This window comes from Lepisosteus oculatus, chromosome 3 (assembly GCF_040954835.1).
Source record: "Lepisosteus oculatus isolate fLepOcu1 chromosome 3, fLepOcu1.hap2, whole genome shotgun sequence".
NCBI classification, from domain to species: domain Eukaryota; kingdom Metazoa; phylum Chordata; class Actinopteri; order Semionotiformes; family Lepisosteidae; genus Lepisosteus; species Lepisosteus oculatus.
Window position 1 is genome coordinate 42,759,695 of NC_090698.1, and position 17,421 is coordinate 42,777,115.

General features: G+C 34.3%; 1 protein-coding gene across 4 annotated transcripts in view; it reads right to left on the reverse strand.

Moving 5' to 3' along the window:
• pde8b (phosphodiesterase 8B) overlaps nucleotides 1-17,421 on the reverse strand; it is a 98,742-nt gene that overhangs the window by 60,543 nt on the left and 20,778 nt on the right. For all 4 annotated transcript variants that reach the window (XM_015364931.2, XM_015364925.2, XM_015364918.2 and 1 more), the window contains one exon: nucleotides 2,437-2,493. In XM_015364931.2, the coding sequence (XP_015220417.2) occupies nucleotides 2,437-2,493 (57 nt within the window). The remainder of the gene's footprint in view (nucleotides 1-2,436; nucleotides 2,494-17,421) is intronic.

A 17,421-nucleotide genomic window follows, 5' to 3' on the forward strand; every position in this document is an offset into this window, starting at 1 on the left:
AATAATCATACGTTTGTACAGTATATGTTGCAACATACAACGCCTTCTATAAGTTTTCAGAACCTTCTTCTGGTGTTTCATTTTGGGAAATTACAAAGTAATGCATGCACATTTTTTAAATGTAATATTTTAATTCAAAACCTATATGTACAAACTAATGACTTCTAAGTGTAAGATAAGCTACAGAAAATGCCAGGGAAAACTCAAGAAAAAAATAAGAAACGTTGATTGCATAAGCATTCAGACTCGTGACCACAATATTTGGTGGAATATTGAAGGTCACATTCCCAATGCATAAATATTACCAAGAATATGGAGCTGCTGGGGGCAAATATATTGCTCTAGGGTAGACTTCTGGCATTAATTAAGACAAATAATCTCAACTGTAGTCACCACATTAGGGTTCTTAGAAATTCTATTTTCATCAATCCCTAAGCAACTACTACATGATACAAAAATATAGCGGAGGGTAAGAAATCCTCTATAATTCAACAATTTTCATTATCAATGACAGCAGAGAAGGGACAAGCTTTTTAGTGTTAGAAAAATCATTATAAAATAGTTGAAATAATGTAACACTAGGCACTCCACTCCTTTAGACAACATCGTTTTTTGTCTTCTTAAGTTGATTTGTTCTTTCTATTTTATATGATTTCAATTCTTTCTATAATTGTATTATAATTTTCAGTATTTTACGTTTTAGAGGTAATGATAGATAATTATTATTATAATTAATTTATGTGTAACTGGGTAACCTTTACCTAATTTACACTTTATTCACACATTTTGGTTCCCATTTATATAGCTGGGTTAACTGAAGGTACTTTACTCAAGGTTCAAAATTATGTTCTTATGTATACAGTAGGTAAGACCTACCCACCTCGAATTTGAACAAAATCTTTAGCTTGAGGGTACAGATTCCTATCTACAATTCCCCTTTCCTTCCCTAATAATAATAACCTCCTTACATTTATATAGTGCTTTTCTGTACCTGGGGATTCTATATAATGCCACTCCTCTCTACCATCACCAATGTGTAGCACCCACCTGGATGATGCATTGACCCTGCAGCTGTATGGCTGAGAAACTGGATTCTTTTAAATTACATTTAATTCCAGTTTCTGTATAGACTAGTTGATATCTCCAAATTGACATTCCAAAGGCTAACTTTCTCTTCATTGTGATTTGCCTCCCTTTTTCCTGCATGGTGTCAGAAAGCAGTTCACATCAAGTGAAGGTACTGTATCAGTTAGAGTTTCAAGATCAGGAGAAGTAGCTGTGCGCGATATTCCAAGATTATGACATATGAATTACATAGCTCAACTCTGAGAAAGTCTGGACTGAATTTGTTACTGTAAATGTCAGGCTAAGCAACTTTTCTAGACCCTGCTCCTGACCGCAGATTAGCAGTGCTTATGTTTTTCTTTAAAAGGAGAGCATCACAATTTTTTTATCAGCCAAACAGTCCTGCATTGGTTAAGCAACAGATGATAACATAACTTAGTGCAGATAAAATATACCGAGGGACATTTTTCAAATGCAAAAAAGTATTGGAAGAATTAGTTGAGGTTTAATACTTCTTAATCTTTAGGCACTATCTTAATATAGTATAAATTTTAGACAGAAATAAAGTTTTATATCTGATATAAGGATAAATTAAAAGTACTACAAAAATATCAAACACAAAGTTCCAGAACATATTTTCACAAATGATTAAATTTCAGATAACACAGCTTACTAACCTGAAGAGAATATTTTGTGTAAGAATAAAATATACGAATCAATTCCCCTACTGTTTCTCAATAAACAGTCGATCCAGAAAGAAATAAGATACTCAGTTTTCAATGATACATAATATACAATATGTAAACAACTTCAGCCAAACAGAAGTGGAGATATTATAGTGCTTGCCTGAGTAGAAACCCTAGGACCTACAGTAGGACAAATGGAATTATCAATGTTTGGTGATAAACTAATAGAAAGCTTGCTTGCATTTGCTTGCTTGTTTTTAATTTGCTTGGTTGTACTGATTTGCTCAGTTGCTTCTTTAAAACCTTACTATCTAAAATCACCTAACACAAATGTTTCCAGGTGAAACTCACCAACGAACATGCAGGGAGACCTCAGACAGACATTTAGAAATGCAACTAACAATATTTTGAATTGTTTTTTTTTAATCAACCAAAAAATGTTTCACTTAAATGTGGTATGGCTTTCAGATTCCTCAGGTAATTGCTAATTTAAAAAAAAAGGTTTCACATAATGGTTTTCATTTTTCAAGAGGTTTTGGTTGTATTAAACGTACAGGTATATTCGTGCTAATTGTACCAACCGCTGGGCTATAACAAAAAGTATGAATATATGTTAACTCAAGATGTAATGTGCTCCAAAAATAATTAAATGTTTAGCTGAAGCAGACTTTAAGGCTTCTCATACCTGTATAGGCTCTTGTGTCAGTCTCATGGGTCCAATCCGCTCCTCTGTAGCAGATACCTTTAAAAATACAACAGAAGGTGAAACATGAAAAGCCTGCTCTCACTGCATAAACATCAAAAGCAGAGGACCCTACCAAAGCCTGCTCCTTTGCAAACTCATCATTTGTAGTGCCTTAATGAAGCTTTTCAGTTTAGATTTAAATGCAGTATACTTAACCAGCAATTTATTTCTGGACATTTTTTTATTTTCTTCAGTAAAGAAAATGTGGATCATGAGATCATGAGATCTGTAGACAGACAAGGTGATGCCTTAACCTCTATGCCTCTGGGGTTCAAACACAGTAATCAATACAAAATGCTGCACGGCAAGGAAAGGTCTGATTGTCATGTAGTGAGCACATCTTTCTGTATGCATGTGAGGCCCCCAAGGCAGCATCCTGCCTTACATGATGTAAAGCCTAACACTGACGTCTACAGTTGCATGCGTCACTAAAATGGGAATTTATCTCCTCATCTCATGTGGTGATATCAGAGACGTGAACACACACCCTTACACCAGTTGCCTGTTACTTATCCATTATGAATGTTTACTCCAAAATGAAAGGACAATTCTGGTGTGAAAAATAATAGTTTGGAATGGCAAAAAGGTTTTATGTTGTTGAACACAAATGTTTGCTACATTAATGCTACAGTAAATGGCTTGGTTTAAACAAATGTTACACAGTCTTCTTGTCATTGCTTCATGAAAAAGATATTACTGCTGTGTCATCAGCCTGGAGAAGGCCAGGTACATTACATGGCTTAAGGACAAGTCCTGACTGACACTGATACATTGATAGTCCAAGGAAACCTTTGTTTTGTTTCATCTTTGGCATAAAAAAACCATGAAGAGATTCTAGGATATAAAAATCCTTAAAAGTACTGACAAAGTCAACCCAGTGAACTCTTCGGAATAACAGTCAAACCAGACGACAATAGTGGAAACTATGAGGAAGTGTGTTTCAAACCTGGAAAGGAGGCACTTCTTTACCTTAAATGTTATGGGAGGATGGAACAAGCTACCTAGCCATATTGTTGAAGGTGGTATCCTGACTTCTTTCAAGAAACAGTACCATTTGTACATTGCAGTGTAGAATGAAACTAGGGATAATTTGCCTTAAGCACTGGTTGCTTATTTATTTGTTTATTCAGTCATTGTAAAAGTTATAAGTCTTTATATATTAGAGATCTTCAACTAATCCCCAAAACTGACAAATAATACTCATATCAACAACATTTGTTTCCGATTACTTATCTTTTCTTCAAGAGGCCATAATATAAGAAGATGGGCTGACCATTTGAAAAAGTATAATAATGTCTGGAACAACATGAGAACATTTGTAATCTCAGGAAAAATAATTGTGGGCTCACAACAACGAGTCTATTTGAAATATTTGTTGCATTTTGCATTTCTAATACTTTCCATGGAAAACCACTATGTTCTTTATTAAATCAAAATCAATAACAGGCTTTGCGAATTTAAAAAAAAAAACAGAAATCATTCAAATCCAGAAGCTGTGGATTTAGATTTCATATGATGAAATTTGATCCAAATTTCCTCCTTAAGTCTCCAATTGAAACAGGTGGCTAGTGCTTTAACAATTGATTCATTCAATGTTCTTCAGGACTTTGAGCCCTGAAGTGCCAGGAGAAACCACAGATTTCATTGACCCGGACTTCACTTCTTTCTTGTCCTAACTCTTCTATGACAGCAAGCCTAATTTCACAGCTTCACAGAGAAGCAAAAGCATTGTACATAGCTAATTTCACATGAAAGAACACTCTCTAGCAAGCATTTAGTCAGGCGTTCACTTTCTTTTTTCTTCCTTATTCTAATGGAATTCTGATCAACTCAGATCTCCTCTTCTGAGAAAAGCAATGTACACCTAACATATTTCTTGTTAATATTGTAGGTTTTAAAACCTGTTTTCTGAAAAAGGTTATGAGTCCAACATAAAAGAGTATAGAGGACAGAGAGAACATGACTGATTTTAGTTGTCCCTTGAACAGGGAGGGACAATTATTCTAGCCAGTAAATCCTAGTCTGTCTTTGGTAGGTGGAAGGGCACGATAACACTTCGTAAAAACCCACACAATCCAGTAATCAAACTCAGGACTCAGTAGCAGTACTGTCTACCACGCCACTGTGCCACCCTAAAAAAATTCTACAGTATCTCTTCGTGTCTTTACAGTATGATGTAAGAAGAAATGTTTAGGGTTAGCTAATGTGAAACGTCTCATTTTAAAGGAATAAGAACTCTGTTACTCAGCACACTGTGCAGGTGCAGTAATTGTTATTATATTTTGGACACTATCAATTTATTATTCTACATATACTGTATTTACTTTATAGATACACCCCCACCAGCAGTTTTGCTCACAACTTTCTGCGACCAATTTTATCTTCAATCAATTGTTCCAATACAGACGATCCCTCTGCTCTGATTTATTCAACTAGAAACAACTCAGTTCCTTTTCACAGGGTACATTTCTATACACTTAATAGCATAAAGAAACATTTTTCTCACACAAGAACTTCATTATTTCAGCTTTAAAACCTATTTAAGTAAAGTGATTTACGATTTTCAAATTTCTCCACAGGAAACTTAACTGCTTAAAATGTCGATTACAAATGGAAATTATCTATTGGCGATAATTTGATCAAATGTATCTGTTTATTTTTCTTGTGCACTGATAACCACATCTATTTGGCAATAAAACTATGGAATTCAGAGGACAAGGTCAGTATATTTTCATTTGTTAAACTGCAAACAACGACTAACATGCTAGATAAAAAAAATGAAACCACATTTACATTCTTAAAAGCATTATTTATGAGTTAACCCCTTTAACTCAGTTTGGGGTTTGTTTTACATAACACATGTATGTAGATGCTCTAAAGTGGCCATGAGATGTGTTTTAAGAAAAGTGAAAGTTTCAGTCAAAACAAGCAACAACTTTCCAAGTACAAAACAAAAAATGCTGGGTAGAAAAACAAAAAAGAAATAAAACCAAAGTGAAAAAAATATATTAATTATATTACACCTGTCACATTTTGGCTGTTAATTCCACAATTGCACAACTGCCACTTGCTTGATTTAGGTTTCCTCATTGCACTGCTTTTATACAGTGTAGAGCATACATGATGTAAACAAAAAAAACAAGATGTGTTGGTACACAGGACTATTTATTACTTAGTTTACTTTGGGATTATAATGTGTTATTTGCATTCCACGCATTAGATCAAATGTACCACATTACATGTTCCTCTAACTGTAGGGGACCGTTTCCATATCAGAACTATTTCCTCTTTGTCCTTGACTACCCAAGAACATTCCTTTTCAAGATATGTACAGCTCAGCTTTAGTCTTGACAAGCTAGAATGTCATGTGCCCCTTACTGAATGGATCACATCCACAAAGGCTTGTTTCTATACAGTGGAGCGAGGTCAAATGTTGTACCATCTATAATACTTCCACGTAACGTATATTATTATTAACATATAATTGAAACAGTATTATTGTCCATTTATGATGTGTACTTCTGAAACCCTAAAGTACAATGAATTTTAAAATATTGCTACTATATTTTGTGCATTTGTGAGTTACAGCACCCACTTATCTTAAATCAGATTATATTCTGGATGCTTCTGCTCATACAAAACAAAATGCGCCAGTCAGCTCTGTGTTCATGCGGACTGAACATCAAAGCTTAAGAAAAAGAGAAGAGCATGTGTTGCTGTCAAAAATGCAACTTTATGACTAAGCTGTTATCATGCTTCTAAGTATATATCTACTCAGCCATTAGCATGAGTCAATCACGAGCAGAATGGAAAGAAAAACTGAAGGCTCCTGTGCTTGAGCAGCTTTTAAGGAGCACTTACTAGCAAAAAAATAGGTTCAACAATTAATTAAACAGAGTATATCCCCTAATATATTACAGAAAAAAGCATAATATATTAAAATAACAATAATATTAAAAGTAACAAACCAACACAGCTTGCTAAAAGAAAGTTAAGAATTGTCAATTTAAGACCATTTAAACATCATGATTGTAGACTGTTTTCTTTAAACTTTTATTGAAAATATAATAGCATTATATCACTATGGGAGTTTCATATACCCATTATATTCGAAGGTATTTGTACCAAAAGGCTTATATTTATGACAAGCACCTGAAGTCCAAGAAAAACATTTAAACAGCATGACAAATACGTTTTGACTTTCTAAGTTTTATTAAACCATGTAAATATCTAATTAAGAAATAAAATATTTACGCATTCAAGTGACATTTTCTTTGTTAAGCCAACTAAAATACCATTTACAGTATTTTTCTTGTCAATGGTTATCTTGTAATACGATAGAATTAAAAAAATAATATTAACTATGAAACTTGGTTTTCCATCCATCCATCGCTTTTCCAAACCTCATCGTCCAATTCAGGGTCGTGGGAGAGCCAGAGTCTATCCCAGCAAGCAACACAAGCACAAGGTCAGGATACACCCTGTACAGTACAGTTGTACAGTCCATCACAGGGTCAACAGAGACACAAACATGGACACACTAACACCAGGGCCAATTTTCCAAGAAGCCAGTTAACCTCCCAATAGTTCGTTGGACAGCAGGAATAAACTGGAGCACCCAGAGGAAACCTATATGCGAGAGAGAACATGCACACTCCACATAGACATCAGCCCAGGTCTAAAATGAAAACTGGGCATCAGCAGAGGCAGCAATGCTAACCACTGTGCCAAAAACTGTTTTCTCTATTTGGAATTCTCTATTTTGGAATTCGAATTAACCTTTTGGATTAATTTAAGCAAAGACAATGACAAACCAAAGACAGAAACCTTAGTGTACTTAAAGCAATTATGCCCTTTTCAGAGAAACATTGGTGATCAAATATCATTAATTTCACCACAGCAGATTTCTCGTGAATTCTTTATAGTTTCTGGGAACCCAGTTTTATTCTATGAAGAACTATTTAACAGCCTTGGGGGTTTATGAGACACATAAACTGAACAATTTAAACTCCCTGTAATCAATTTTACTAAAGCTGTTTCTTAAAATCCATGCTACAACGACATGTAACACTAATTTGAATAGCAGATGTCTACCTACTATTCTCCTAACTTCCCCCCACCCCCAACTTTGGAAAGATGTTTTTTACATCTCCTCGTTATGTATTTTAATATAATCACACCAAATTATAAAGAGGCTTTGTTAATTTTCCCCACTTCAATAAAATACAGTCATTCTTACATAACATCTCTGCATCAGAGTTGTCATGTGGTTTTTTTAGAACACAAAAATAATAATGAATCAGAACAATAAGCCATTATATCTATGGAGCAAACAAGAGTGCTTTCATGGATATGCAACCGTTCGATGAAAAATACCTTAAATTGAGAGATTACCGTTGCTTTGATGACTTTCGTGCTAATATTTTAGACAGTGTGACTATAAGTCCATAACATATCATTAAGTGCCACAAAATCCTAGTCTGACGTTTTTCCTTTGATACATTTTCCCTATCTGTCCAAATGTTAAATTTACTGGTCAATACAGTATACAGCATTAGCATTATAATTTACTGGAATAGCTTTCAGAAAATGGATAATCTGTATATTAAAAGGAAAAGGAAATTATTGTAAAACAGCCCCTGACTTACATCTTTATCTTATATATCTTATATTCTGATCTATTTTGTACTGAAATAGAAAAGATTAACAATGCTCCTTGTTAAACGAAATCAAATCTAATTTGAGTTTGATATTTTAAAATACTTTAAAAACACAACTGCAAAAAATCAGTTGTTAGCACAGTATGTTGAGTGTCTGCACAAAATATTATAGTTCACATCCTCTTTTTGCTCCCTTTGTAACCTACTGAGTACTAAATTACAAAACCATGGGATAGCACATGGTATAGTTTGTGTGTTTCTGTGTTTATTGGGCTGTGCTTCACCATGCAGTATAACAATGATCCAAAAACATGCAGGCAATAGCCAAGATGTTCACCAGGAGAAAAAAAGTGAAATATTGTATAAATAGTATAATTTTAAATTTATATACGTATATTTATCTATATATTTATATTTAACATTTACAGTCAGGATATACCAAAAACAGAGAAAAAATCTCAAAATCTCAAACTTGAAAATTATTAAATAAAAGTTTTGTGAGTTCAATGGGATGCTGCCTTCATATTGGTATTGTCTCAAAGGTATAAGGCAACAAAATGCTGACCTTTACACTCTAAAATTCACATGAACCCTTCTCAACACATACTTCTCACTCAGTTTAGCAGAAAGTGTATTTTTGTTGTAGTAGGATCAAATATAGGCATGGAATTACTCTAATTAAATGTATATTGTATATAATATATATATGGTACATATATATGTATGGCTTTTAATTAATAGAACACATTTTTCATGGAAAATTTAAGTCAATGTACAGTATGTTCCTTATTCATGCCATTACCAGAATGTCCTCTAATGAAAGGTGCAAAACAAAATACATATTGTTTTAGAAATGCTGTACTTTTCTAAATCAGTATGTTTCTTTTCACCTTTGACAGAAATGACTTCTTGAGAGCAGGCTGTAGCAACATAAAACTTACTCTTTTACTCAGCACAGGTGCCCAATTACTAGAAATGACCACGGAAACCCAACTTCTCTGTTTGTATTTCTGTATGGGAGACTAAATTCCATTCTAAATAGTTTGTTATCTGTCTTACATCCAAAAAAACAGATTGGGCAGAAACGCAAGGCAGTAATTACCTTCAAGAATCGTGAAAAACCAATATATAATGATATGCTGCACATTGGTGGTGGTGGAGGGGAGTCCCCATTACCTGTAAAGCGCTTTGAGTGGAATGTCCAGAAAAGCGCTATATAAGTGTAAGCAATTATTATTATTATTATTATTATTATTATTATAAGTAGTTACTCAAATATTTTTTTAAAAAAAGGTTTAACAGAAAAACAAGTTAAAATTGCAAAATGGTAAGGGCTGACATACAGTATGATTTTAGGCTTGAGTAATGTGGCAATGATAGTGTCGCTGAATATTGACTATACAAGAATTAGAAATAGGGGAAGAGAGTATTAATGATTATTACAATAGCTTACACTGTTACATGACTGAGAATGTAAATAACATGGAACATTATTATTAACAAAAGAGGGGCATTCAGCTCACTAACAATTTACATGCCTACATACTTCAACAGGCTATAATAGTTCAAATCTACTTTATTGCATTTATACAATATTAAACCATGTTTATTGCATATTCCATATTTGTAGACAAATGCACAATTGCTTATGCATGATGGTATCATTTTCATTTCATTCTCTAGTGGAGTTTGTATCTTCTACCCATGTTCATGTGGGTTTCCTCTGGGTGGCTCCAGAGTCCTAAAACATACTGATAGGTTAATTGGCTTCTGGGAAAATTGGCCCTGGTGTGAGTGTGTGCATGTTTGTATCTTTGTGTGCCCCGCAATGGACCGGCATCCCGTCCAGTGTGTATCCTGCCTTGTGTCAGTTGCTTGTCAGGATGACCCCGAAATGGATAAAACAATTAGAAAATGGATGGATGACATTCACAAGGACTCCATTTTGTTGGAAAGGATTATACAGTACTGTTAACAAATGCCATTTCTGAAAGAAGACAAACAAAAGAAAATGGAAGAATATAATCCTTTTTCTCTTCTTAAAATAAATAACTTTTTATAGAGTACATACAGATGTGTTACTGGACTATTTATAATATCTTCTACACAGCTGAAGAGCTGAACAAGAAATTCTGCCCTGAAACAAATTATTTTAAAATTATTTAAACCTCATGGACAGCACACTACCTTTTTCTTCTTATTGTGATTCACCCTTCTCTGAAACATTTTATTCCATATACAGAAATACATAGACAAACAGAATTGTATATTGCTGAACCAGATGACAAACCCAAAAGCAAAAAAACAAAACAAAACCCATATCACAAGGAAAACACTTTACCATGATTGGATGTAGCAAAAAAAAATCATCAACAGCTTCATTCATATTGAAAGCTTTAATCATTTGTTTTAAAAAAGTGTGGTTGGCAGAGTTCCAGATGATCTGAGAACTGGGTCTTTCACGCATTATAAAAATATGAATTCCTCCCGACTTTTAATTTACCATGTGAAGACTTTCATTAGTAACTGTATTGCATAGCCCAGATTAAGTTAGCATATTATTAAGATGATATTGTTCATCACAGGGTCCCTGTAAAACGTGAATATAATGTGTGCATACTTTATTGAATATCCTCCCAAAATAAACTGGTGGTGATCCGTTCTGGAGAAAACATGTACCATATCAAGGAAGGGGTATGCACAGTACTGTATTTACAGTACATAGACCCTCAAGTTATTTTATACTACCATACAAAATCACTCCTGAACACCTCCTTTTTTCTCCACAGTAGAACCTCTTCTAAAAAGTATACTCAAAAGGCAGTTTCTACACATGGTTAACTTATGATACCAGCTTAACACAACAGGAAGTAAAATAAATGTATGTATTGTGATGGAGCAGAGGGATCTGGGGTGCTGAGTTTAGGTAAAAGCGCTGAAAACAACGCATAAAACAAATACCAAAAAAAAGCAATCCAGAGACTGAGAATAAACCTGTGCACATTCTGCACGTGCCTGTTAGAGGAATTGGCGTCACCTGTAATGACTGGATTTCTCTCCCTATAAAAAAAGAGGACAGAGAGTGTCTATTCTCCCAAGGCGTGTGATCAGTAAAGTCTCTGATGAGACGAAGGTTATTCTGAGAGAATGCGAAATAAAATTGGATATTACAAGGCATTTAGCTATGCTGACAGTTGTTTTGTCTGATTGCAGGGATATTCTTAGGTTTGAGACTCAACCTCTGGCCAAACAGGATCTGCTGGTGGTATAATAATAAAGAATAGCTAAAAAGGTTAATGACCAAAAATAGCGAGGGAATTGATCCATCCTGAGCTACTGTAAGTAACTACATCCCCATATATTAGGAAGAATACAGCTTATGCATGTGAATATCCAAATCCATGATACCTTGTGTACCAGTGTATCTGAGACTAGCAAACACAGCAATTGATGCTTTATCCTCTACAAGGAGTTCAACCCCCTCGGTCTAATTACACATGTATCTGTCTGTTAACTGTACCTGTTGGAAAGGAAGTTTATGCAATAAATTGAAAACAGAGTTAGGAGAGAGTCTAGAGTCTAGATGTTTTAAAGGAGAGCTATCAATAAGAAAGACCATGATATCATTTGTTCTGAATTAGGGTAGCTGAGCAGCAAAAAAAAAACAACATTAAGGGGGCATTTGTTTTGATAAAATTGACAAATTGGGTAGGATAGAGAGCTTAGCCTCTCAATAGAACTATAATACTTTAGAAAGCCTTTGATGTTACAGAATTTTACAAGGTCACAAAGTATACAGACAATTTATTATATTCAGTCTAAAACCTTGACATTTAATGCTTACTTTGTATTTAAATCTATGATTTAGCATTTGTTTCAAGGCATTTGATCATTTAAGGAAATAAAAATTATTTTCGTTACTTAACAATCTTAGTTTCTATTGTAAGGTCACAGTTCATAGAAACAATGCAGATAAAAGGTAACATTGAGGTTAATGTATACCCCATAAGTCAGCATGAGAACATTTATCTATGAAAAGTGCTCATTGTAATTTTCCATTACAAAAAAAATATTTTTATGCACACACCACTAACAGTAAATTATGCAAAACTTTATAGTACTCATTGTTGATGTTTACTTAAAATAATAGCTGAAGACATTTTTATTGGCTATAACATAATGCATTTTACTATAAGATATCTAGTTCTAATTTATACTAATTATGCTGTATTTTATACCTAAGTACACAGAGGTAATAAGGTACAACACACAACAACTGTTTGTGTGACTTCATAGGACCTCCTTGGATACTAGGTAAAAACAAACAGTTTGTGTTCATAGCAAGAGGAATAATATATTCGATTCCTCTTCTGCCTTAATGAGACGTCGTGTCTATAAACAGAAGCATAGCATTCACATTGTTGTCACTCTGATCAAGAGCACTGCACATGTGTCCCTTACGTAAGACATTAAAATTTTACCTTTCACTGGGCCTCTACTGCTTCCTTTGATTCCTCATTACTCAGACACAACCAAATCCTTATTTTTGAAGCCATAATATTTGTTTACTGCAGGGCATTTTGAAAGGCCCTGATTTTATTTTTGCTGCCAATGAAGTCATAGTTCAATAAGTCCACATTATTGACCTTGTCACACACCATGTAATATGATGCCTCTTAAATGTGAGTTGATAAAGAGGGTTTATAATTTTAGAAAAGCTGACTACTTAGGAATGAAGAAGAGCTCGCAGGCAGTGAACTGGGAACAGCTGGATAATGAAGCAATAGAAACAGGATGGGCATAATTCAAAAAGATAACGGTAAAGGTTCAAAAAAGAATTAATTCCTAAAATTGAAGTTCAAGTCTAGGAACATGCAGCCTGAATGGTTCAGTTAAGTTATTGAGAAAAAATGGAAGAGAACATTTTAGAAACTGCATAGAAGGTTCAAAGATAGAAAACGTGTAAAATGTTTTTCCTAAACCCATAGCTTGAACATTTCAACTCTCCCTTAGTATGTTAGAGGTGCCTACAGATTGGTGAACTGCAGATGTAAATCAATGGCAATTTAAAAGAAACCAACATAGATTTAGTTCAGTACTGCAGTCAAGTTCTAATTACAATGAGACAAGACAACAAATATAAAGGGATAGAGTTCACAGTATTTTAGAGTTTGGCAACATGGTTGAGGAAATGATAGCTCTAGCCATAAGGTCATGTCCGCCAAACCCCCTAAAAAGAAGTAAAAGAACCCCAAACTTTTCTAGAGTTCAGTGGACTGAGTTCTACTTGTGCGTGAGGGTTGCGAAATGGGGAGAGACGAAACAACAAGGATAGGCTGTACAGTAGATGCAGTGGGATGGACGTTCAACCAGAAATGGACAGAAAGGGGGGAGACAGAAAGAGCAGAACAAGCTGGGATTGTGGGGGGAGAAGAGGGGGAATGGGAGACAAAGCAACTGCAAGTGCCCCTTCCAGGGATGGCTGACGACATCAGGGAAACTGGTGCAGGGAACCAGTTGTTTTTTTGTAGAGAGGTTGAGGTCAAAGAGCCACTTGCTTGATAAGAGGTCAGACAGCGACTGCTTCAAGGAGGCAAACCGAGCTACAGATAGAAAGGCCGGCACACACGATGAGGTGCCGGAGCAACAAAGGTAAAGTCCAGGAATGCCAAACACGAGAGATGTTGGTCTCTAACAAGACCGAAATGCTGCAGGGCCAGAAAAGATGCGTGGAAAAGTGGTGCATAGCAGGTGAGTATTTATAGAGAAGAGAACAGAAATGCAAGATTTCAATCTACTTCCTCCAAAACCGCTGTTTAATAATTCCATGAATAATTTTTAATAACTTGCCAGAATTTGTTGAACAATCAAAAAGAAATTAAAAACAAAACATACAACATTATATATTTTGACTGTCTGGAAACCTCTTATATAAAAACCTCTTTATAAAAAAAATGATTCCCCAATTAAACGCTAACAGAAACCAAGGTAAAATAAGCACATGGAGGGAGAATGAATGAACAGTAAACCCGTGTGCATCATCTGAAGTGGGACAACTTCTAATTGGGCAAATGTAATCAGTGGTATGCAGGAACTGGTTTTTAGGTAGGTTTCGCTTCTTGATCTATATCAGAGCGTATTATTCTGATCAAGTTGGCAAACCAGTTAAATTTGCAGACGATGACAAAACAGAAAGAATGGCACAATTTCAAATCTAGACTGGTCATGTAAATATCAAGAAAAGTGAATACTGCTACTTGAATAATATTTAATATAAAACAAATGTCCTGTGTATATTATTAAAATTTCTTTTTCATTTAGGTTATTGCTCTGATCACTATGGGACAAGGTCACTGAAATTCCTTTTAAGACATCTCTCGTTGTAATGTGCATTATTATTTATCTCACATTTTTTAAACATTAATAGAACAGGTTTATCCAACAGTGACATCAGTGGTGCTTATAAAAGGCTCCTTTCCAGTGCATCAGATCCCTCTGTACACTCAGTCACCTGGCAACCAAATACTTATACAGAGATACAGGCCTTTCATCTCAGTACTGCTTGAAAGAACTATAGATAGATTTGTAATAGATGCACACAGCTAATGTTTTTGATTATTCACCTTAACTATCTTCTGTCCAATTACACACAGTTTAATGGACCCATTTCACAAAGCTGTTACTGTTCTCCAAATTCTGTCTTTGTGAACAAAACACAGTTAATCTTTTCATTTTTTGCTTCTTTGGAAGGATTTTCAGAATAGCCTCGGGATCACTGAGCTTTATATAAGAGGTTAAGTGACAGATTGACCCTCACTGAGCCAAAGTACTGTACACGGATAATGACAAGCAATCAATAATGCTGAGAAACATACACCAAGTCTGTTAATCGTTAGAATTCAGTCAAAAAATATAATATTTAAAAAGTAAAAGCAAGAAAGAGTATATAACTTGGTAACAAACCAAGGCTATCCTATGAGAACCCTTTTGAACTTTGTAGTCACTTAAGAAATCTCAGTCTTGTTTCATGAAGTGATCACTGTCTATCTGTAATGTTCCCTCTACAGTATATACAGAGTGCGTCCAGAGAACAGAACAACTGTACAAAACCAAGGTTGAGTGGTAGAGTGAAAGAATTTTGGATAACAGCATCAGCTAAATGGTCTTATTATTCTTTTTTATTGTACTGCCAGAAATCAAAAAAGTATTATTGTATATTGACTGGAGGAAGAAAATGACTACAGTCTATCCCAGTCAGATGTGAAAAAGAACAGTACTTTGCTGCCAATATGTAATAGAAAACAGTTACAACAAAACAAATATTTCAGTTGCTCACCTCAAAAAGCATGCTTGTTTAGGTTAAAGAAAATTAACCCCTCAACCCCCTGTATTTGCAATCTTAGTAAAAACAAGAAACATTAAGAAAAGGTCTATCAAATTGCACTGACCTAAGAGACACCTTGCTCACTTCACAGAATTAAGAAACTTGGAAATGAAATAATGTTCATATTAAAATCCCTGATCAGCAAACTAATTAATCTCTCAAAATTAAGGCATGTTAACAACCAAATGTTCCAGTTATAGTAAGGGGTCGACCGTATTGTCAGTTGTGTGCAGAAGTTTATGTTTAAGCTTGAATCAGCATGAATTAAACTTCATGAAGTAGAGAACAGAAAAGACAGCACATGCCAGGTGAGTTTAATCAGTATAATGCACACATACTAAGTATAATCACTTTCTGCATAAGGCACAGACACATGGAAACACAGATGACTTATAAAAAATCCCCGCTTAAATAATTTGCTCTACATATTATTTTTTCTTGTTTTTTTTTTATTTAAGGGTCAAATATCTAGGCACTTTCAACTATTGATATTTAAAGTAGTACTGTACATATCTTGTCAACCGTTGCTGAATGCTGGCAGGAACATTTACTAGTGCATTGTTTAAGAGCAAACCTCACTGTTTTTAGAGTAAGGAAAAATGCTACCTGTTTTAGCTACTGTGTGTGAATACATTTCTTGTTATTCTTATTGTTAGAAATGGGCAAAACAATTCTAGAATAATAATGTCTGTTTCCTCTATTGTATATTCCAAAACAGTTTCAATGGCCATATATATTAATTTATTTTTTTACAATTGCCGGTAAACTGCACCATATTTGACCTACTTAAAAAAATAACACTAGATCCTCAGAATATATTACCACCGACAAAATACACTTGAGCATGACAGTGATAAACTCAAATGGATTTTAACACTGTTGTTTTTTGCCAGCCTCTATACACTATACAAATGAAAAACCCTCTCAAATGAAATATTTTCCACGGAATGACTGATATAATTTTTTTATAGTAGAAACTACTCAAAACCACAAAGAGAAGAAACAATTAAATCTTATACTAGATGAAGATTCTAACTGATGTCAAAAGTGAAAATCATGTAAAGGCTGCGTGTTTTTGCATCATGATTAAAATCTGCACTGTACAAAAATAAAATAATTTTGTGCAAGCACATAAAGTTTGTAAAGTTATCAAGATCACAAAATCATGGCTTGTGCTGTTATGTCTGTTATGCTGTTATGTCTTTAATTACTATCATATGCATTTTTATCATCTTAAGAAGGATAATATGCAGTCTTTATTTCAAATGCTGATAACTCACTCTAGAAGACATACTGTAGTCCCATCTAAAAGGATTTAGCGTTAAGCTCCCCGATTTTACCAAGTTCCTGTTACCATGATATCTGGAGATTGAAAAAATGTTTTGATGAAACCTAGAAAAAAATTAACACAGGCCAGAAACCTGTTAACTGATGTAGAAATTATCAATACCTTCAATTCAAGCTTAACTAAGAGATCTTGAAAGGGCTTAGCACCACATTAGTGAGGTTACCTCAGGTGAATACAATTTCACTGTATGAATAGCTCAAAGTTGAGCAACACTGATCATGGAAGGCTATAGTTCTCTAAATCACACCCTGCCAAATCCATAAATAGTGCTTAATATTAAGAATTAATATTATAAAATGTTACAAACAATTATCTTGATTAAGCAATTGAAGGTAAATAAAAACTAGAACATACTGTACCACATAAGGTACATCACAAAATTAACAAAGTCTAAATCAAGAAAGCTCACTCAAGCCCTATAATGCAAAATGTAGGTATGTTTCAATTTCTTAAAGGAAACTTGGAATAATAGAATGAATTCCAATGTATGATCGGTTTGCTGTGCTAGGGTTTAAATTTCATAAGCAATCCTA